Source organism: Anolis carolinensis, unplaced genomic scaffold, assembly GCF_035594765.1.
Source record: "Anolis carolinensis isolate JA03-04 unplaced genomic scaffold, rAnoCar3.1.pri scaffold_15, whole genome shotgun sequence".
Classification (NCBI taxonomy): domain Eukaryota; kingdom Metazoa; phylum Chordata; class Lepidosauria; order Squamata; family Dactyloidae; genus Anolis; species Anolis carolinensis.
The window spans coordinates 10037663-10062662 of record NW_026943826.1 but is presented as its reverse complement, the minus strand read 5'-3'; the positions used below and the strand labels follow the sequence as shown (position 1 = coordinate 10062662).

Here is a 25000-nt window from a genome sequence, read left to right as displayed (position 1 = left end):
TCATCTTCAATGTAAATGTGCTTATGTATCCTTTTAATAATAATAGAGTAAAATAATACATGTAATAATAATAATAAATACAGGAAAATAATACATGTAATAATAAATAGAGTAATATATATCCTTTTAATAATAATAAATAATAATAATAATAATAATAATGTAAATGTGCTTATATATCCTTTTAATAATAATAGAGTAAAATAATGCATGTAATACTTATAATAATAATAATAATAATAATAATAATAATAATAATAATAAATAATACAGGAAAATAATACATGTAAAGTAGAGTCTCACTTATTCAAACTAAACGGGCCAGCAGAACCTTGGATAAGCGAATATCTTGGATAATAAGGAGGGATTAAGGAAAAGCCTATTAAACATCAAATTAGGTTATGATTTTACAAATTAAGCACCAAACATTATGTTATACAACAAAATTGACAGAAAAAGTAGTTCAATACGCAGTAATGTTATGTTGTAATTACTGTATTTACGAATTTAGCACCAAAATATCACGATGTATTGAAAACATTGATTACAAAAATGCCTTGGATAATCCAGAGGCTTGGATACGCGAGGCTTGGATAAGTGAGACTCTACTGTAATAATAAATAGAGTAAAATAATAAATGCAATAATCATAATAATAAGATCAGAGTGAAATAATAAATGTATTAATAATAATAAAATAAAAATAGAGTAAAATAAATGTAATAGTAGCAACAATAATAGAGAAAAATAATAAATGTACCATAGATTCTCGAGTATAAGATGACCCAAATATAAGCCAACCAGGACCCTCACCCGAGTATAAGCCAAGGGGGGGCTTTTTTAGTCTTAAAAAAAGGGCTGAAAAACTAGGCTTACACTCGAGTATATACAGTATAAACCCCACTTGCCTAGTTTCCAACAAACCTCACAACCTCTGAGGATGCCTGCCATAGAGGTGGGCAAAACGTCAGGAGGGAATGCTTCTGGAACATGGCCAGACAGCCCGGAAAAGTAATAACAACCCAATGATTCTGGCCATGAAAGCTTTCAACAACACAAACTGGTTCGTATTGTATAAGAATACCAACTTGGCAGGGCTGAGCAATTCTGAGCTAGATAATTATTATTATTATTATTATTATTATTATTATTATTATTATTATTATTATTTTATTATGACACAGCAAACAAGATAGATATGCTGGATTTCGTATCACAAAATCACAAGTCGAACACTTCCCAAGTGTCTTGGACTGTGTGATGTATTTTCGGATGATGCGCGCAGATCCCAGACGGGTGGCCTTTTGCAGTTGGCAGATCGTGATTTTGTCAATGTCTATTGTTTCCAAATGCGGGCTGAGATCTTTTGGCATGGCACCCAGTGTGCCCATCACCACCGGGACCACCTGCACTGGTTTCTGCCATTATTATTATTATTATTATTATTATTATTATTATTATTATTATTATTAGTAGTAGTACTGTGCCAAAAGATCTCAGCCGGCATTTGGAAACAATAGACATTGACAAAATCACGATCTGCCAACTGCAAAAGGCCACCCTACTGGGATCTGCACGCATCATCCGAAAATACATCACACAGTCCTAGACACTTGGGAAGTGTTCGACTTGTGATTTTGTGATAATAATAATAATAATAATACAAAATCCAGCATATCTATCTTGTTTGCTGTGACATAAAATAATAATAATAATAATAATAATACATCACACAGTCCTAGACACTTGGGAAGTGTTCGACTTGTGATTTTGTGATAATAATAATAATAATAATAATAATAATACGAAATCCAGCATATCTATCTTGTTTGCTGTGACATAAAATAATAATAATAATAATAATAATAATAATAATAATAATAATAATAATAATACATCACACAGTCCTAGACACTTGGGAAGTGTTCGACTTGTGATTTTGTGATAATAATAATAATAATAATACAAAATCCAGCATATCTATCTTGTTTGCTGTGACATAAAATAATAATAATAATAATAATAATAATAATAATAATAATAATAATAATAATAATACATCACACAGTCTTAGACACTTGGGAAGTGTTCGACTTGTGATTTTGTGATAATAATAATAATAATAATAATACGAAATCCAGCATATCTATCTTGTTTGCTGTGACATAAAATAATAATAATAATAATAATAATAATAATAATAATAATAATAATACATCACACAGTCCTAGACACTTGGGAAGTGTTCGACTTGTGATTTTGTGATAATAATAATAATAATAATAATACGAAATCCAGCATATCTATCTTGTTTGCTGTGACATAAAATAATAATAATAATAATAATACATCACACAGTCCTAGACACTTGGGAAGTGTTCGACTTGTGATTTTGTGATAATAATAATAATAATATGAAATCCAGCATATCTATCTTGTTTGCTGTGACATAAAATAATAATAATAATAATAATAATACAAAATCCAGCATATCTATCTTGTTTGCTGTGTCATATAATAATAATAATAGTAATAATAATAATAATAGATCCAAATGCTTTCCATCCTCTTTAATGTGTTTCAGTGTGTTCCTCTCCATGCTTTTCGAAGAGCTCACTTTCAAAGAATGACAGGTGACTTCATTGCCATCTGTCAGCTGAGCCCAACTAATTGTCTTGCACTGTATCCAAGGGCAATAAATAAATAAAGCAACCTCCCTTCCCACTCACCCACATAGAAATGCATGGCACCCATAATCCGCTTCTTTACCTCCCATGATAGGGAAGGAAAGATTGTTTTCCGCAGCCTCTCCCATTGTTCCTATTTTTAAAAAGCGGAGCTGGAGACATTCATGACACTCTCCCAGCAGGGATTTCAGGCTGTCCTTAGTTCTAGAACCGCAGTGCCAGGAATTGCATCTATTAATACTATTTACACTGTACTTTGCATTATATCCCGTGTTACTCGAAAGGGCTCACCATAAGATAGAGATTTTGCAATGTCAAAAATCAACAAACTGTAACATTAAAGAGTTTAAAGGAAAACATATTATTATTATTATTATTTTATTATGACACAGCAAACAAGATAGATATGCTGGATTTTGCATCACAAAATCACAAGTCGAACACTTCCCAAGTGTCTAGGACTGTGTGATGTATTATTATTATTATTATTATTATTATTATTATTATTATTATTATTATTATTTTATTATGACACAGCAAACAAGATAGATATGCTGGATTTCACTTCACAAAATCACATGTCGAACACTTCCCAAGTGTTTAGGACTGTGTGATGTGTTATTATGATTATGATGATGATGATGATGATTATTATTATTATTATTATTTTATTATGACACAGCAAACAAGATAGATATGCTGGATTTTGCATCACAAAATCACAAGTCGAACACTTCCCAAGTGTCTAGGACTGTGTGATGTATTATTATTATTATTATTATTATTATTATTATTATTATTTTATTATGACACAGCAAACAAGATAGATATGCTGGATTTCATATCACAAAATCACAAGTCAAACACTTCCCAAGTGTTTAGGACTGTGTGATGTGTTATTATGATTATGATTATTATTATTGACACAATGACATAGTATGACACAGCAAACTAGATATATTATTATTATTATTATTATTATTGACACAACGGCCACAATGATATAGTATGACACAGCAAATTAGATATATTATTATTATTATTATTATTATTATTGACACAACGGCCACAATGACATAGTATGACACAGCAAACTAGATATATTATTATTATTATTATTATTATTATTATTATTATTATTGACACAACGGCGTTGTATGACACAGCAAACAAGACAGATATTATTATTATTATTATTATTATTGACACGACATTGTATGACACAGCAAACTAGATATTATTATTGACACAATGACATAGTATGACACAGCAAACAAGATAGATATTATTAATATTATTATTGACACAACGGTGTTGTATGACACAGCAAACAAGATAGATATTATTATTATTATTATTATTATTATTATTATTATTGACACGACTTAGTATGACACAGCAAACTAGATAGATGTTATTATTATTATTATTATTATTGACACAACGACATAGTATGACACAGCAAATAAGACAGTTATTATTATTATTATTGACACAACGACATTGTATGACACAGCAAACAAGATAGATATGCTGGATTTCATATCACAAAATCACGAGTCGAACACTTCCCAAGTGTTTAGGACTGTGTGATATTATTATTATTATTATTATTATTATTATTATTATTATTATTATTATTTACAGATGCTTTTAAAGGTTTCTGCATCCCACATTCCCCCTTACTTCAACTGCAGTTTCAACTCAGTTATTTACACAAATGAACAACCACCGCCAGAAGGGATAGAGAGTTTCATCAATGCCGACGATCTTGTCATCACCGCTCAAGCAGAGAACTTTGAAATAATTAAACAGAAGCTCTCTGAAGCTTTAGATGGTCTTACTGCCTATTACAGGGAAAACCAGCTGATTTCTAATCCATCTAAAATGCAGACCAGCCACTGCCAAAATGGACAGAGTTTCATCTATGCCAACGATCGTGTCATCACTGCTTAAGCAGAGAACTTTGAAATAATTAAACAGAAGCTCTCTGAAGCTTTAGGTGCTCTTACTGCCCATGTCTATACCCTACACCACTGGAGAAATTATACTGTTTAGCTTCCTAAGATCTAAGGAGATACTTGCAGGTACACCTCAGCAAGTTAGAGTCCAAAAGTGGCAGGCTAGAACCCGTAACAACTTTCTAAGATCCATAGAGATATTCACAGGAACACCTCAGCAAGCAAGAGTACAAAAGTGGCAGCCTAAAAATCCAGAACCGCCATTAGTGTCTGAGATGGGATGACTTGGAAGGCACTGGCATCACGAGATACAGAGTCAATCTTTAGAAATCGGACTACAAAGTGGAGTCTGCGACCTGCGAGTGTGGACAAGAGCAAACCATAGACCAATTACTATAATTCAACCTTCTCACAGCGACACCAAAGACACTCCAAGTAGTTAAAGTAGTTAAAGGAAATCTCGTATAATGCCAAGTTTTTGACTTTGTGTTTTTAAATACAGGATAACTTTACCCTCAATTCGCTTCCGATACAATAAATAAATAACTCAATTATTGGGGAGGGGAGGAAAGGTGGAGTTTTGTCTAAGTTTCAGACAAAACTAGGCTGCCGCAGCTTCTTCTAACTCGCATCTTCTCTCTCATTAATACCTTCAACCGTCTTGATGACACTATGTTGCTTGGCAACATGTGTCCCAATTTTAATCTGTGACATGCTGGAGTCAATGCAGACATTAAGGTTTTTAATCCCAAACTGTAAGGACTGGGGAGATAGAACAGGGAGTCCTGATAGTGTGTTGTCGAAAGCTTTCATGGCTGGAATCACAAACGTTCTGCTTGCTGTGAGCTGAATGCTCAACTATAAGTATCCTCTTGGTATGGATGCTCTGCTATTTTGGGTAGTTTTCCCTAACACAAAATCATAACAAAAAGTACGTACGATACATAAAGATTGAACTCTGGATCTTTGCCTCCTAAGCTCTAAATTCTTTACTTCACGTTCTGCTTGCTGTGAGCTGAATGCTCAACTATAAGCATCCTCTTGGTATGGATGCTCTGCTATTTTGGGTAGTTTTCCCTGATACAAAATCATAACAAAAAGTACATACGATACATAAAGATTGAACTCTGGATCTTTGCCTCCTAAGCTCTGAATTCTTTACTTCACGTTCTGCTTGCTGTGAGCTGAATGCTCAACTATAAGCATCCTCTTGGTATCGATGCTCTGCTATTTTGGGTAGTTTTCCCTGACACAAAATCATAACAAAAAGTACGTACGATACATAAAGATTGAACTCTGGACCTTTACCTCCCAAGCTCCAAATTCTTTACAGCCACAACACTTCACGTTCTGCTTGCTGTGAGCTGAATGCTCAACTATAAGTATCCTCTTGGTATGGATGCTCTGCTATTTTGGGTAGTTTTCCCTAACACAAAATCATAACAAAAAGTATGTACGATACATAAAGATTGAACTCTGGATCTTTGCCTCCTAAGCTCTAAATTCTTTACTTCACGTTCTGCTTGCTGTGAGCTGAATGCTCAACTATAAGCATCCTCTTGGTATGGATGCTCTGCTATTTTGGGTAGTTTTCCCTAACACAAAATCATAACAAAAAGTACGTACAATACATAAAGATTGAACTCTGGATCTTTGCCTCCTAAGCTCTAAATTCTTTACAGCCACAACACTTCACATTCTGTTTGCTGTGAGCTATAAGTATCCTGTTGATATTCCAAGCTGTATGGCCATGTTCCAGAAACATTCTCTCCTGATGTTTCTCCCACATCTATGGCAGGCATCCTCAGAGGTTGTGAGGTTGAAAAGTAAGTTTCCAATATACCTCACAACCTCTGAGGATGCCTGCCATAGATGTAGGCGAAACGTCAGGAGATAATGCTTCTGGAACATGGCTAGACAGCCCGGAAAATTCACAACCCAGTCCTGATAATCTCTACCCCACACCCCTTTTTCTCTTTCCATTCTTCTCCACAGAGCAACACGCAGAAAACGGGAATTCCAGACTGCAAACCATCAGGGCCAGCTGACATCTCTCAACCTCCCAACAAAGGATTCCGCCAGGGAGGAAGCAGCCAGGCTTTGAAGCTGCAAGGCCATTCAGGTGGCCTACAGCAACATTCACACTTGCCTCAAACAGACAAGATGTTCTTTCTCCCACCCTGGACATTATTCCACAGATATATAAACCCCACTTGTCCAGTTTCCCACAGACCTCACAACCTCTGAGGATGCCTGCCACAGGTGTGGGTGAAACGTCAGGAGAGAATGCTGCTTCTGGAACATGGCCACCCCGGACCTTCCACAGACATATAAACCCCACATGCCTAGTTTCCAACAGACCTCACCACCTCTGAGGAAGGCTGCCACAGGTGTGGGTGAAACGTCAGGAGAGAATGCTGCTTCTGGAACATGGCCTCCCCGGACCTTCCACAGACATATAAACCCGACATGCCTAGTTTCCAACAGACCTCACCACCTCTGAGGATGCTTGCCACAGATGTGGGTGAAACGTCAGGAGAGAATGCTGCTTCTGGAACATGGCCTCCCCGGACCTTCCACAGACATATAAACCCCACATGCCTAGTTTCCAACAGACCTCACAACCTCTGAGGATGCCTGCCACAGATGTGGGTGAAATGTCAGGAGAGAATGCTTCTGCAATATAGCCATACAGTCTGGAAAACTCACAGCAACCCAGTGATTCTGGCCATGAAAGCTTTCAACAACACATTGCGATAGGATAAATTGACAACAAATATCCAAATGGTGGATGGGTCTCTGAGTGTACAACATATATAGTTCTGCTGTTTAAAACATAAATTCCCCTTTCCATGTTTCCTAGGTGACAACAACTCAGATGAGCTAAAAATGCTCATCCATGGTAAAAACAAGAAAAAAGTGTTATAAAAAAAACCCACACAGTTATGACATATTTTTCGCCTTTGGGGTGGATGATACGGGTTGAGCATCCCTTCTCCAAAATCCAAAATACTCGCAAAGTCAAAACCGTCCATATGTGTTGCTGGGAGAGTAACACCTTAGCTTTCTGCCCAAACTTTATTTCAAGCACACAATTATTTAAAATCTTGTGTATACAATTACCTTTAAGCTATGTGTATAAAGCGTTGGAGTTCAACCTTACACTGCCCAAGTCTCTGGTCCTCAATGAGGAGTAGTATCTTGAGATTTTTCCCTCTTTTGAACCCTAAGGAGATAATAATAATAATAATAATAATAATTATTATTATTATTATTATTATTATTATTATTATTATTCCGCCCTATCTCCCCAATGGGACTCCGAGATGGAGTTATAATGTAGTTCAGACCTAGTTATTTACTAAGACAAAATCTAGTTATTATTTTTGTAAATAAACCTTTTGTGATCTTAAAGATCGAACTCTGGACCTTTGCATCCTAAGCTCTAAATTCTTTACAGCCACATGGCACATCCCACTCTGCTTGCTGTGAGCTGAATGCTCAACTATAAGTATTCCGCTTTTGTATTTTTTGATGCTCTGTTGTGTTTTGGGAAGTTTTCCCTAACACAAAATCCTAACACTTTCAACTCTTGATCTTGGCCTGCTAAGCTCTAAATTCTTTACAGCCACGTGGCACTTCATGCTCTGCTTGCTGTGAGCTGAATGCTCAACGATAAGTATCCTGCTTTTGTCTTTTTTTGATGCTCTGCTGTGTTTCGGGAAGTTTTCCCTAACACAAAATCCTAACACTTTCAACTCTTGATCTTTGCCTCCTAAGCTCTAAATTCTTTACAGCCGTTCTGCTCTGCTTGCTGTGAGCTGAATGCTCAACTATAAGCTTCCGGATGGTATTTTGGATGCTCTGCTATTTTTCCCTAACAGAAAATCATACCAAAAAGTATGTTTGAAACATACATGATTTTTTAGACTTGCATCCCATCTCCAAGATATCTTGCTATGTCATGTACGTCAATACAAGTACAGTAGAGTCTCACTTATCCAACATTCACTTATCCAATGTTCTGGATTATCCAACACATTTTTGTAGTCAATGTTTTCAATACATCGTGATATTTTGGTGCTAAATTCATAAATACAGTAATTACTACATAGGATTACTGCGTATTGAACTACTTTTTCCTGTCAAATTTGTTGTATAACATGTTTTGGTGCTTAATTTATACAATCATAACCTAATTTGATGTTTAATAGGCTTTTCCTTAACCCCTCCTTATTATCCAACATATTCGCTTATCCAATGTTCTGCCGGCCCGTTTATGTTGGATAAGTGAGACTCTATTGTATTCCAAAATCTGGTGTTGTAAGTAAGTAAGTAAGTAAACTTTTATTACGGTCAATGACCAGCTCATATATTCCAAAATCTGAAATCCAAAACACTTCTGGTCCGAGGAAATTTGGAGAAGAAGTATTCAACCTTTTAATCTGTTCTGCTTGAAATGTCTCTTGAAACTAAACTACAAGGAGTGATAATATTCAAAACAAGAGGAAATATAGTATATTCCATGTATTGATTTAAATTGGGATGGGGGATTCAAGAAGGCTGTTGAAAAATGCATATAGACATACACACACACACACACATATATATATTTGGAAGCACTTATATTTGTACCTTACAGAAGATTAACGGTTTCCATAGCTTGTGCTTCTCGGAGATAAAACACAGCTGTCTACTGAATTGTAAATGGTGAAGAAAAGCATGATTTGGAGATTATGCACACTTATACCAATGCTTCCCTCACCCCTCCCGACGCATTATCTATATAGAGAGTTGCGTATCAAAGTCAGCAATTGTAGAATTTACACTCTGGACCGGAGCCAAAGAACCGCAGGCACACACAGAATAGCTGCCAGCACTGTTCTACAAACCTTGTGTAAGAGAATAGGCAGTAAGAGCAATTATCGTTAACATTTGTAAACGTTATGAGTGTTCGGAGCATTGCAGATGAATGATCAAGCTAAATTGGTAAAACAATTTCTAGATTAGACACACTTAACACCAGCCTTTGTCTCTCTTATCAACACATATAAGATTGTCAACGGATACTAAATGCTGCAGGCTATCTTTCCGACACAAACTACCCTCTTGAATAATCTTTGCCTGAAAACAAAACAACAAAACAATGGAATTCCCACATGGTCATAAGTCATACAGCCTGGAAAACACACAACAACCCTGGCCCAGCTCTAGAGATTGCAAGATTGCATATCTATCTATCTATCTATCTATCTATCTATCTATCTATCTATCTATATATATAAAAGAGTGATGGCATCACGGCCACCCACAAAACAACAAAACTACAGGCCCCCCAACCTCGAAATTTGACAACACAACCCATCATCCACGCCTCTGGGTTGATACAACAAAAAGAAAAGAAAAATAAAGTCCTAATTAGAGAGAGAGGAATAATTGCTTTTATCCCATTGCTGCCAGTTAGAAGGCTAAGCTCCTCCAACTTGGTCTCCTAGCAACCCAATAAAAAATAATAAAAAACACTAAAAATTAACACAATAAAATACTATAATAACAGAAAATAACTAAAAATTATACAAGAAAATAATAAAATATAATAAATAAAAAGATAACTTACAATAAAATTAATTTAAAAAATGCAAATAACATCAAATAAAAATTACACAACAATTTTTAACCAATACCACCACCACTTTGCCACAGCAACGCGTGGCCGGGCACAGCTAGTATATATATAAAAGAGTGATGGCATTAGGGCAGCGGACAAAACAACAAAACTACAGGCCCCCCAACCTCAAAATTTGACAACACAACCCATCATTCACGGCTCTAGGTTGATACAACAAAAAGGAAAAGAAAAATAAAGTCCTAATTACAGGGAGAGGAATAATAGTTTTTATCCAATTGCTGCCAGTTTGAAGGCTAAGCTCCACCCACTTGGTCTCCTAGCAACCTACTCAGCCCAGGGGACAGGCACAGTTAGGCCTCACTTAGGCCTCTTCCACAGATTATCAGATTTTAACTGGATTATATGGCAATGTAGACTCAAGGCCCTTCCCCATCTATATAACCTATTTCGAATCTTATATTATCTGCTTTGAACTGGATTATCTTGACTCCACACTGCCATATAATCCACTTCAGTGTGCATACTAAACATAAAGACAACCATACAACAGACATTCAATACCACCACTACCTCAACAATTTCTCACCAACACCACCAGACAACACCACAGCAACGCGTGGCCGGGCACAGCTAGTGTGTGTGTGTATATATGTATGTGTGTGTGTGTGTGTGTGTATATATATATATATATATATATATATATATATATATACCTCACAACCTCTGAGGATGCCTGCCATAGATGTGGGCAAAACATCAGGAGAGAATGCTTCTGGAACACTCATATAGTCAGATTTGGTTCGTAATCATCTACGTCAGTAGCAGTTCTCCAGGGCTTCACAATGATCCCCCCGCCAGTCCTACATGAAGATGTTCTACTTTAAAAGCCGGGACCTTTTGTCGGCAAAGAGATGCACTACTGCACAGCTCTGTTCCTTTCCCAAGATTGGCCCTCGTGGATTCACCCACATCCCGGCAGGCAGAAAACAATCTTTATAAAGGAGTTTCAGCTCATTTAATTATTCCCCTTTAAATAGCCACTTCTCTCCTCTTTTTCAAAAGCTCCTGGGAAATCTACTATACTTAAAACCCCAGCAATAGATTTAAAGGCTCTTCAGATTTTCCCGTCTTTGTACTGGTTGTTTTTAGTTCGGCACACTTTGGAGGGGGTACAGTTTCCTCGACTGATTTCCTCATCTCTACACGGTTAACGATGGATCGGTCGCAAATGCCTCTAATTGGTTTGAACAGACGCGAAGAGCTCGAAAAAGGCATTCTCTGGGCGTACAACTAAGCGTGCCAAGATTAGATGCAAAGCCAAGGGAATCGCAGAACTGGGTCCTGGTGCTTACAACCACATCATCCTCTTTTGAGACACTAGAAACAAAAAAGAAGCAAGTCAGAAATCACTTCTGGATCTAACCTTAGTCCTGACATCTTCCAATTAAAAATATGTGTATCATGTCGACAACCACATCATCCTCCTTTGAGACATTAGAAACAAAAAGGCAGCAAGTCAGAAATCACTTCTTCTGGGTCTATCCTTAGTCCTGACATCTTCCAATTAAAAATATGTGTATCATGTCGACCTAGTACATTATAGTGCCATCTCCATTGATGCAAATGATGATAATAATAATAATAATCTATATATATAAAAGGGTAATGAAATTTCGGCCTAAGACAAAACAACAAAACTACACATTCCAGAAACACTAATAATAATAATAATAATAATAATAATAATAATAATAATAATAATAATTACTTTATTCTTATACCTCGCCCCATCTCCCCAAAGGGACTCGGAGCAGCTTACATGGGGCCATGCCCAAACACAACAATATAATAACAATAGCAAGACAATAAAACAAATTACTCAACAATAAAACATCAGCATCAATAAAACAGTCATAAAAGGTCAACATACAAAATAAAATGTTAAAAACAGGAGATGAATACACTAAACTTGTCAGCACAGCCCCTCATCCATGCCTCTACGTTCATACAACAAAAAGAAAAGAAAAATAAAGTCCTAATTAGAGCGAGAGGAATAAATGTTTTTATCGAATTGCTGCCAGTTAGAAGGCTAAGCTCCACCCACTTGGTCTCCTAGCGACCCACTCAGCCCAGGGGACAGGCAGAGTTAGGCCTCACTTAGGCCTCTTCCACACTGCCTATAAAATACAGATTATCTGATTTCAACTGGATTATATTGCAGTGTAGACTCAAGGCCCTTCCACACTGCTATATAACCCATTTATAATCTTATATTATAAGCTTTGAACTGGATTATTTTGACTCCACACTGCCATATAATCCACTTCAGTGTGCATTTTATACAACAGTGTAGAAGGGGCCTCATATAATCCAGTTCTAAGCAGGTAATATAAGATTACTAGCTTTTCCCGGCCATGTGTTGCTGTGGCTTATGGGAATCCTTTGTTGGCCAGATGGAATAGCAGTGAATAGCCTTGCAGTCTCAAAGCCTGGCCGTTTTCTGGAGTAGCTGGAGCTGTTTGTTGTATGAACCTAGAGGCATGGATGAGGGGTTGTGCTGCCAAGTTTAGTGTTTCTGGGATGTGTAGTTTTGTTGTTTTGTCCTAGGCCGAAATTTCATTACTCTTTTATATATAGATAGATAGATAAATATACAGTACAGTCTCACTTATCCAACATAAACAGGCCGGCAGAATGTTGGATAAGTGAATATGTTGGATAATAAGAAGGGATTCAGGAAAAGCCGATTAAACATCAAATTAGGTAATCATTATACAAATTAAGCACCCAAACATCATGTTATACAACCAATTTGACAGAAAAAGTAGTTCAATACACAGTAATGCTATGTAGTAATTACTGTATTACAAATTTACCACCAAAATATCACAATGAATTTAAAATACTGACTACAAAAACATTGACTACTAAAAGGCAGACTGCATTGGATAATCCCGAACATTGGATAAGCGAATGTTGGATAAGTGAGATTCTACTGTAATATATACCACCATACTTCGCCACAGCAACGCATGGCCGGGCACAGCTAGTCTATATATATATAAATGTAATGTGACGTTTTACTATGGAGTAAATAACAAAACCACTGAACCAAATCACACCAAATTTGGCCACAAAAGACATAGTCATCCAATCTATGTCTTTCAATCAAAAAACCTAGAAAAATAAAGTCCAAATAAAAGAAAACCCCCAATTGCTTACCAACTTGAATACCACTGAACAGCCTTGCAGCTTCAAAGCCAGGCTGCTTCCTATCCAGAGGGATCCTAACCACCAGACTATGCATGGCCGGGCACAGCTAATAATAATAATAATAATAATAATAATAATAATAATAATAATAATAATAATAATAATAATTGGATAATTGATGTCGCCATCCCAGGTGACAGTCGCATTGATGAAAAACAACAGGAAAAACTCAGCCGTTATCAGGACCTCAAGATTGAACTGCAAAGACTCTGGCAGAAACCAGTGCAGGTGGTCCCGGTGGTGATGGGCACACTGGGTGCCGTGCCAAAAGATCTCAGCCGGCATTTGGAAACAATAGACATTGACAAAATTACAATCTGCCAACTGCAAAAGGCCACCCTGCTGGGATCTGCACACATCATCCGCAAATACATCACACAGTCCTAGACACTTGGGAAGTGTTCGACTTGTGATTTTGTGAAACGAAACCCAACATATCTATCTTGTTTGCTGTGTCATACAACGTCGTTGTGTCAATAATAATAATAATAATAATACTTTATTTTTCTATCCCGCCTCCATCTCCCCGAAGGGACTCGGGACGGCTAACATTGAACAAAACATGAACAAGATTAAAAGCATATATGTATAAACAACATCAGCTAACAGATAAAATAAAACAGATTAAAACCACAATAATACAATATAATAAAATAGAATGGTAAAATGACATAAGGCAACACCATCACTAATGGATAAGATCCAAAACGATAAATATAGGATTGCTCTGATCATGCCCATGGGTCGGGATCATGGGAATCTCTAGATGTTGGGCTGCTACTTACAGCATTCATTATCACTGATTATAGAGTCTCACTTATCCAACGTTCTGGATTATCCAACACATTTTTGCAGTCAATGTTTTCAATACATTGTGATATTTTGGCGCTAAATTCGTAAATACAGTAATTACTACATAGCATTACTGCATATTGAACTACTTTTTCTGTCAAATTTGTTTGACATTAAAAAGCCTATTAAACATCAAATTAGGTTATGATTTTACAAATTAAGCACCAAAACATCATGTTATACATGATGTTTTGGTGCTTAATTTGTAAAATCATAACCTAATTTGATGTTTAATAGGCTTTTCCTTAATCCCTCCTTATTATCCAACATATTCGCTTATCCAACATTCTGCCGGCTCGTTTATGTTGGATAAGTGAGACTCTACTGTACTGTCCAGGGCTGATGTTTTTATTTATTGGGGCAGAAGCGAATTCAGGATACAGTTATAATGTTTTAAAAACGTCCTTGCAGACGGCCAATTCTCTCACAAGAGAAATTACTTGCAGTTTCTCAAGTCGCTCTGATACGAAAAAGCCCAGTCTGCAATCCATGAGAAGAGAGTTATAAAGCAATCCTAGATGTTTAAATACACGATCCGATTCTTATATGCTGTAAAGACATAACCAGACATAATAAAAAACACAGTTTACCATCTTCTTTTTAGAAGTAGTCTTTTGGAACACGTCATCCAACTAAGATGGATTAATTCCTCAACAAAAATGTTAAGCTTTACCAAAAATGGTTGTTTACAGAGTAGCTTTCAAATGTTTTAAGATAAGGCCCACCTACTCTGCTTATCTCCATCTCTCTATATTTTTTTTTGTTGGTAATGTATGACACATAATGTCCTTTAAATCTTGAATATAGCAAAGAGTGGGTGTCTCGCTGTGAGAGCTGCTCTGTCCTTCCTACACTGAAATCCAAAATAACGCCTTGTTTGCTATCTTATCTTGAAGCCGGCTGAGCAGAGCTGGATCCACAAAATTAACCAACATTTTTATTATTCATTTGTTTATTTATTAGCGACATTTATATCCCACCCTTCTTGACACAAAGACAGAGTTTGACACAGCAAATGAGATAGAATATAATTATATTATTGTTATTATTATTGACACAAAGACAGAGTTTGACACAGCAAATGAGATATATATAATTATATTATTATTTTATTATGACACAGCAAACAAGATAGATATGCTGGATTTCGTATATTATTATTATTATTGTTGTTGTTATTATTGACACAAAGACAGAGTTTGACACAGCAAATGAGATATATATATAATTATATTATTATTTTATTATGACACAGCAAACAAGATAGATATGCTGGATTTCGTATATTATTATTATTGTTGTTGTTATTATTGACACAAAGACAGAGTTTCACACAGCAAATGAGATATATATATATAATTATATTATTATTTTATTATGACACAGCAAACAAGATAGATATGCTAGATTTCGTATATTATTATTGTTATTATTGACACAAAGACAGAGTTTCACACAGCAAATGAGATATAATATAATTATATTATGATTATGATTATTGACACAAAGAGCATGACAAAGCAAATGAGAGATATAAAATATAATTATATTATTATTATTATGATTATTATTATTATTATTGACACAAAGACAGTTTGATATAGCAAATGAGAGATGTATAATTATTATTATTATTGACACAAAGACAGAGTTTGACACAACAAATGGGAGATTTATTATTATTATTATTATTATTATTGACACAAAGACAGAGTTTGACACAGCAAATGAGATATAATATAATTATATTATGATTATGATTATTATTGACACAAAGACAGAGCATGACAAAGCAAATGAGAGATATAAAATATAATTATATTATTATTATTATTGACACAAAGACAGTTTGATACAGCAAATGAAAGATATATAATAATTATTATATGAGGCATCAAATGAGATATATATAAATATATTATGATTATTACTATTATTGACACAAAGACAGTTTGACACAGCAAATGAGATTTATTATTATCATTATTATTATTGACACAAAGACAGAGTTTGACATAGCAAATGAGATATAATATAATTATATTATGATTATTATTATTGACATAAAGACAGAGCATGACAAAGCAAATGAGAGATGTAAAATATAATTATATTATGATTATTATTATTATTGACACAACGACAGAATATGACACAGCAAATGAGAGATATATTATTGTTATTATTATTATTATTATTATTATTGACACAAAGACAGAATATGACACAGCAAAAGAGATTTATTATTATTATTATTATTATTGACACAGAGTATGACACAGCAAATGAGAAATATAAAATATAATTATATTATGATTATGATTATTATTGACACAAAGACAGAATATGACACAGCAAACTAGATATATATAATTATAATTATAATTATAATTATTATTATTATTGACACAGAGTATGACACAGCAAATGATATATAATATAATTATATAGTTATTATTATTATTATTATTATTATTATTATTGACACAAAGAGAGAGTTTGACACAGCAAATGAGATATATATATATATATATTATTATTATTATTATTATTGACACAAAGACAGTTTGACACAGCAAATGAGATATATATATATATATATAAATAATATATAATAATAATAATATAGAAATGGGATAGAAATGAGGGAAATAAATAAATAAAATGATATTATGATTATTATTATGATTATCATTATTGACACAGACAGTTTGACACAGCAAATGAGATATATATATATAAAATTATTATTATTATTATTATTATTATTATTATTGACACAAAGACAGTTTGACACAGCAAATGAGATATATATATATATTAATAATATAATATATTATTATTATTATTATTATAGAAATGGGATAGAAATGAGGGAAATAAATAAATTATATTATGATTATGATTATTATTATTGACACAAAGACAGTTTGACACAGCAAATGAGAGATATATTATTATTATTATTGACATAAAGACAGAGTATGACACAGCAAACGAGATTTATTATTATTATTATTATTATTATTATTATTATTATTATTATTGCTAGTTTTCTGACACCCTCTCCCCTCAGTTTTCGACTTTGGTCCCTTCCTACTCTATAAACAATAGTTATTATTATTATTATTATTATTATTATTATTATTGCTAGTTTTCTGACACTCTCTCCCCTCAGTTTTCAACTTTGGTCCCTTCCTACTCTATAAACGTTATTATTATTATTATTATTATTATTATTATTATTATTATTATTGCTAGTTTTCTGACACTCTCTCCCCTCAGTTTTCAACTTTGGTCCCTTCCTACTCTATAAACAATAGTTATTATTATTATTATTATTATTATTATTATTATTGCTAGTTTTCTGACACCCTCTCCCCTCAGTTTTCGACTTTGGTCCCTTCCTACTCTATAAACAATAGTTGTTATTATTATTATTATTATTATTATTATTATTATTATTATTATTATTATTATTATTATTATTGCTAGTTTTCTGACACTCTCTCCCCTCAGTTTTCGACTTTGGTCCCTTCACAACCTTTTCCTACTTATAAAAAACTGAAAATAAAGTGTTATTGATTATACCCTGAGCTACTTTGTGGCTGAAAAGTATCAATACTCCCAATAAATCAATAAACAAAAAAGCGTGAGAGCAAAACAAAAACAAGAGACAATGTTTCAAGCGACGCCTCTTCAGAAACAGTGCGCCCTCCCTCTGGAGTGGCCTCCCCTATTTCCCCTCAGTGGTTCGCTCCGTTGCTTAGCAACCGCCCCAAACGGACGCCTGTAAACGGCTGCGGGGAGGTAAGTTCCGCTAATGGTTTGGTCCTGGTTCTGAAGAAGGAGAAAAAGTCTGGTTTGGGCCAAAAGTGAGGCGGCGCCATTTTGAGTGAGGGGCGCCATTGAAGGCAATGGAAGAAGTCCCGTTGGTGGGTTTCTCCTCAGCAAAGCCTCCTGAGTAGGCGTTTTGGACCTTTTGAAGGGACATTTTATGGTGTTATAATGGTCTTAAATGCCCTTTCATTAGGGTCCATCCAGGGCTTTGGTTAATTCAACCACCCATGGCTTTGGGCCCTGCTGAAGGGGCATTTAACACACATAAATAAATACATATATTTGTGTGTGTGTTAAATGCCCCTTCAGCAGGGCCCAAAGCCCTGGATAGTTAAATTAAGTTAATTTAATGGTTAATTTAAGCCCTGGATGGTTGAATCCATTATTATTATTATTATTATTTGTAATATATGTGTCTATTCCACCTGAACATGAGGAAAAACTTCCAGAATCTATTATTATTATTATTATTATTATTATTATTATTATTGTTGTAATATATGTGTCTATTCCACCTGAACATGAGGAAAAACTTCCAGAATCTATTATTATTATTATTATTATTATTATTATTATTATTGTAATATATGTGTCTATTCCACCTGAACATGAGGAAGAACTTCCAGAATCTATTATTATTATTATTATTATTATTATTATTTGTAATATATGTGTCTATTCCACCTGAACATGAGGAAAAACTTCCAGAATCTATTATTATTATTATTATTATTATTATTATTGTAATATATGTGTCTATTCCACCTGAACATGAGGAAGAACTTCCAGAATCTATTATTATTATTATTATTATTATTATTATTTGTAATATATGTGTCTATTCCACCTGAACATGAGGAAAAACTTCCAGAATCTATTATTATTATTATTATTATTATTATTATTATTATTATTGTAATATATGTGTCTATTCCACCTGAACATGAGGAAGAACTTCCAGAATCTATTATTATTATTATTATTATTATTATTTGTAATATATGTGTCTATTCCACCTGAACATGAGGAAGAACTTCCAGAATCTATTATTATTATTATTATTATTATTTGTAATATATGTGTCTATTCCACCTGAACATGAGGAAGAACTTCCAGAATCTATTATTATTATTATTATTATTATTGAAATATATGTGTATTCCACCTGAACATTAGGAAGAACCTCCAGAATCCATTATTATTATTATTATTATTATTATTATTATATTGTTATTATTGTTGTTATATTAATAATAATAATAATAATTGTAATATATGTATCTATATATTCCACCTGAACATGAGGAAGAACTTCCAGAATCTATTATTATTATTATTGAAATATATGTGTCTATTCCACCTGAACATGAGGAAGAACTTCCATAGTAATAAGTCATAAAAATTGTAATATATGTGTCTTTAAATTACACCTGAATATGGGGAAGAAATTCAAGAATCCATTAATAATAATAATAATAATAATTGTAATATATGTGTCTATTCCACCTGAACATGAGGAAGAACTTCCATAATAATAAGTCATAAAAATTGTAATATATGTGTCTTTAAATTACACCTGAATATGAGGAAGAAATTCAAGAATCCATTAATAATAATAATAATAATAATAATAATAATAATAATTGTAATATATGTGTCTATTCCACCTGAACATGAGGAAGAACTTCCATAGTAATAAGTCATAATAATTGTAATATATGTGTCTTTATATTCTACCTGAACATTAGGAAGAACTTCCAGAATCCATTATTATTATTATTATTATTATTGTAATATATTTGTCTATCTATTCCACTTGAACATTAGTAAGAACTTCCAGAATCCATTATTATTATTATTATTATTATTATTGTAATATATTTGTCTATATATTCCACCTGAACATTAGGAAGAACTTCCAGAATCCATTATTATTATTGGACTCCCAGGTATTTGGGCGTGCTGCAATACTCCTTCCCAGGCCATCCTCTGAGCTCGAGATGCTTTATATAACCCGGAGATTAAGCCCTTATTTCCCATATCGAAAATGCACTTAATTCCTTTCTTCCATAGTTGAATGAAGAGAAAACCGAGATGGATGATATGGAGTCGCCTGCTATTTTGGAAGAGAACCTCACCCCAGAGCAGTGTTCCGAGGGAGAGAGCAACGAAGAAGAAGCAAGCGGCCCTGAAGAATTTCTGCACGAAACGGAAAGCTGGAAAGGTTAAAACACTGAAACATTGTGCTAATTGCAAACATGAATCTATATTCTACTCTGAGTGTGGCTTGGGACATGGATGAATGTTTCATGGACTGAAGCAAGAAGTGGTTCGTGCTGGGGACAAATGTTTCTAAAGAAGCCAGGAGCAGCATGATTGTTGTTGCGCGGTGCCTCCGTATATATCTCTAGTCCTTTTACTTCTCAATTAAGACTAGTGATCGGGGAGAATAAAACGCAATAGTTTAATGTGTTTGTTTTACGGAGGCATTGAATATTTGCCATTGTATGTTGGAATCCGCCCTGAGTCCCTTTGTTTATTATTACAGTATTCACCTCACATGTTTGCAAGTCTTTGCAAATCCTATGCAGATATAATTATCTATATAGAGAGAGATGTCTAGATAGATAGATATGAATATAGGGTTTGCAAATATTGCAGGGGAAATGCACACACACACACACACACAGATTTCTAGATAGATATAAACATAAATATATAGGGCTTGCAAATATTGCAACCTCTAGAGCTGGGCCAGAATAAAGTGCAACGGCTGGGTATAGGACAGCGTCAGTTGTGCCAATACAGTCAAATTTTAGAAACAAAAACAGATACCAATAAAATTACATGAATTGAGGCATCAGGTTAAATGTTTTGGAATATTTACATAAAGCTCTAATTTAAGATAAGACTGTCCAACTCTGATCAAATCATTATTGTCATCTTCTTCAATGTCAATGTGCTTATGTATCCTTTTAATAATAATAGAGTAAAATAATACATGTAATAATAAAATAATAAATACAGGAAAATAATACATGTAATAATAAATAGAGTAAAATAGTAAATGTAATAATAATAAGATCAGAGTGAAATAATAAATGTATTATTAATAATAAAAAATAGAGTAAAATAAATGTAATAGTAGCAACAATAACAGAGAAAAATAATAAATGTATTAATAATAATAAAAATAGAGTAAAATAAATGTAATAGAAGCAACAATAATAGAGAAAAATAATAAATGTAATAATACCAATAATAATTGAGAAAAATAATAAATGTACCATATATTCTTGAATATAGGCTGACCCAAATATAAGCCAACCAGGACTCTCACCCGAGTATAAGCCGAGGGGGGCTTTTTCAGTCTTAAAAGAGGGCTGAAAAACAGTATTATTATTATTATTATTATTAAGTTATTGTTAATGCCATATTGTTTTTGTTGACCCTACTTTTCCACTTACAGAGCAAGTTTACTGTTTTTCTTTGAAATATGGTAAATATTATTATTTATTTATTATTTTTTATTATTTATTAGACTTGTATATCGCTACTCCCAGTTTGGCTTGGAACGGTTTACAGAAATAGATTAAAACAATACAATTAGCTTTAAAATAATAAAAACAATAAAAACAACAATAAAACAGACATAGCCCTAAGTTTTTCACCCATCGAAAGCCTGTCGGAAGAGAGAGTTTTTGCAGGCTTTCCGAAATGCAAGTAGGTCTCGGATAGTTTGAGTTTCAACTATATTGAAAAACCTTTAATCTACTGATGTCTCAATATAATTTCACTGGGATCTATTTTCATTTTGAAATTGACCTGTAGCTGCTGTATTTCTCACCCTCGGCTTATACTCGAGTCAATAAGTTTCCCCAGTTTTTTGTGGTAAAATTAGGCTTATATTAGGGTCGGTTTATACTCGAGTATATACGGTATGTACGTCTTCAGTTAGAAATGTATTTGGTAATTACATTTACCTCCATGTACCTCACAACCTCTGAGGATGCCTGCCATAGATGTGGGCGAAACGTCAGGAGAGAGTGCTTCTGGAACATGGCCAGACAGCCCGGATAATGCACAGCAACCCTGTGATTCCGGCCATGAAAACCTTTGACAACATATTTGGTAATTGTTTTGAAAACCTAGTGGAAATGGGATGAGAGATGGAGGAGTTTTCTGGGACTTTTTCTGTAGCAGCTACTTCAGCAGCAGTTGCATCCTTCATTTCAGATCCCGCATCAAGATGCAGGTTGGCTTAGATGACCTCTGAAGCCTCCTCCCATCTATATTCATAAAGACAGAATGCTTACATCAGGGCGTTCCTGCCACAACACATCAGCGGGCTGTAAACCTATACTCTCATGAAGCTATTATGGAGTACCTTTGTACAGCACTTAAGGCTGATTCCTTGTGACAGCTCTGGATATGGTGGGGAGCATTTGCTTTAAGTCCCCGGGAGTGCAATTGTCTCTGAATATATATTGTGACAAGATCTCTCCCTTTCCCCCAATTATACACAGTGGTAAAGCTTTTAGCACGGCATCCCGGTGACCTCTTATCTTGCCTTAACTTGTCAAAAGTGTACATCTTTTAATGGGCAAAGTCTCTTTCATTTTCATCAGGACTTCCAATTGGTGGAGAGAAATGAAGGCTATTATAGTATCATAAGTAGGATAATAAAAATGGTGGGAAGTTAAAATTGGATTAAAATATTTGGCCGATATAATAAACTTAAACAGGGGAAATATGGCAAAGAAAGTAAGTTGGAGAGTATACTGTATATACTTGAGTATAAGCCTAGTTTTTCAGCCCTTTTTTTAGACTGAAAAAGCCCCCCCTCGGCTTATACTCGGGTGAGGGTTCAGGTTGGCTTATATTTGGGTCAGCTTATACTCGAGAATATATGGTACATTTATTATTTTTCTCTATTATTATTGGTATTATTACATTTATTATTTTTCTCTATTATTATTAGTATTATTACATTTATTATTTTTCTCTATTATTATTGGTATTATTACATTTATTATTTTTCTCTATTATTGTTGCTACTACGTATTACATTTATTTTACTCTATTTTATTATTATTATTAATACATTTATTATTTCACTCTGAACTTATTATTGTTATTATTGCATTTATTATTTTACTCTATTTATTATTACATTTATTATTTTGCTGTATTTATTATTATTATTATTACATGTATTATTTTGCTGTATTTATTATTATTATTATTACTGTATTACATGTATTATTTTACTCTATTATTATTAAAAGGATACATAAGCACATTTACATTGAAGAAGATGAGAATAATGATTTGATCAGAGTTGGACAGTTAAATTTGAGCTTTATATAAATATTCAAAAACATTTAACCTACTGGTGTCTCAATTAATGTAATTTTATTGGTATCTATTTTTATTCCTGAAATTTCCCACCCTCGGCTTATACTGGAGTCAATGTTTTCTCAGTTTTTTTGTGGTAAAGTTAGGCGCCTCGGCTTATATTCGGGTCGGCTTATACTCGAGTATATACGGTATACTTTTAAAAGGACAGAAATCAGAGAAAGGGTTGTCAGGGGCAATATATCAATTGATGAACAATAATGATAAATATATTGTAAGAACATTACAAAAATAAATGGCAGAAAGAAGGTCTATTAACAAGACAAACAATAGAGGAACTAATGAAGGGAGTCAAGAGAATTAAAATGGAGAAGTATAAAGAATTAGAAAGAAAAATTATTTGGAAATGGTATAAAACCCCAGCTCAGTGATCAAATATAGGAATAGGAATGGAGCTCAACACGCTGGCATTGCGGAACAAATAAAGGATGGTACGCCCACATGTCGTGTGAATGCCCAGAGACAATAATTTTCAAGAGGAAAAAATTGGAGAGTGGAGATAGCTGGGTTCCATACAGTTGTGCCAATAACAAATAATTTGTATGTGTACACACAATAGCCATCTATTACCTATTATTATTATTATGTACTTAATAAACGTGACTTTAAAAAAATTCCACCAGGACTCGGATTGGAAGAAGACTACAAGGATCTGGCCCACACAAGCAGCAGAGATGCTACAGAAGGAGTGGAAGAAGAAGTTGAGTCTGTTTGGTGAGTCTGTTTAGTTACATCCACAAGCAGTGCTTATTATTGGAGATAGAAAAGAAACTGTTCACAGTTTAAAAAAAGGAATAATCATAAAAACACAGAATTGGAAGAGACCCCAAGGGCCTATCCTGACATGCAGGGGCAAACAATCAAAGCACTCCTGACAGATGGGCATCCAGCCTCTGTTTATTTTATTTATTTACAGTATTTATATTCCGCCCTTCTTTCTCACCCCGAAGGGGACTCAGGGCAGATCACATAGTACACAACATATAAGGCAAACATTCAGTGCTATATAACAGAGAACAGAGACAGACACAGAGGCAATTTAAACCTTCTCCAGCTTCCTGAGGGTATGCTTGATTCCGGCTACAGGGGGAGCAGCTGCTTCATCATCCACTGCAACGGCAACTTCCTCATTCCAACGGCGGCTGTGTGATTTTTTTTATGGTGTCGTAAATTAGCCTCCCCACATATAAGTGGTATCTAAAATTCCTACTTGATAGATGCAACTATCTTTCAGGTTGCTTAGGTCAGCAATGAGCAGGGGCTATATTTTATTTTTAATTGTCAGAGGGGCTGGCCTCGAACTTATGACTTCTTGGTCAGAGTGATTTATTGCAGCTGGCT

At 34.0% G+C, this 25000-nt stretch overlaps 1 protein-coding gene across 3 annotated transcripts in view; it reads left to right on the top strand.

Annotated features, from left to right (window-relative positions):
* The first annotated feature begins 18088 nt into the window (after positions 1–18088).
* The window catches only part of cfap74 (cilia and flagella associated protein 74), a 95440-nt gene continuing 88528 nt past the window's right edge, over positions 18089–25000 (top strand). The window contains exons 1-3 of one of the 3 annotated variants that reach the window (XM_062965698.1): positions 18089–18211; positions 20315–20465; positions 24283–24373. In XM_062965698.1, coding sequence (XP_062821768.1) covers positions 20336–20465; positions 24283–24373 — 221 coding nt within the window. In that variant the 5' untranslated portion in view covers positions 18089–18211; positions 20315–20335. The other 2 variants (XM_062965699.1, XM_062965697.1) reach the window with 2 other exon arrangements.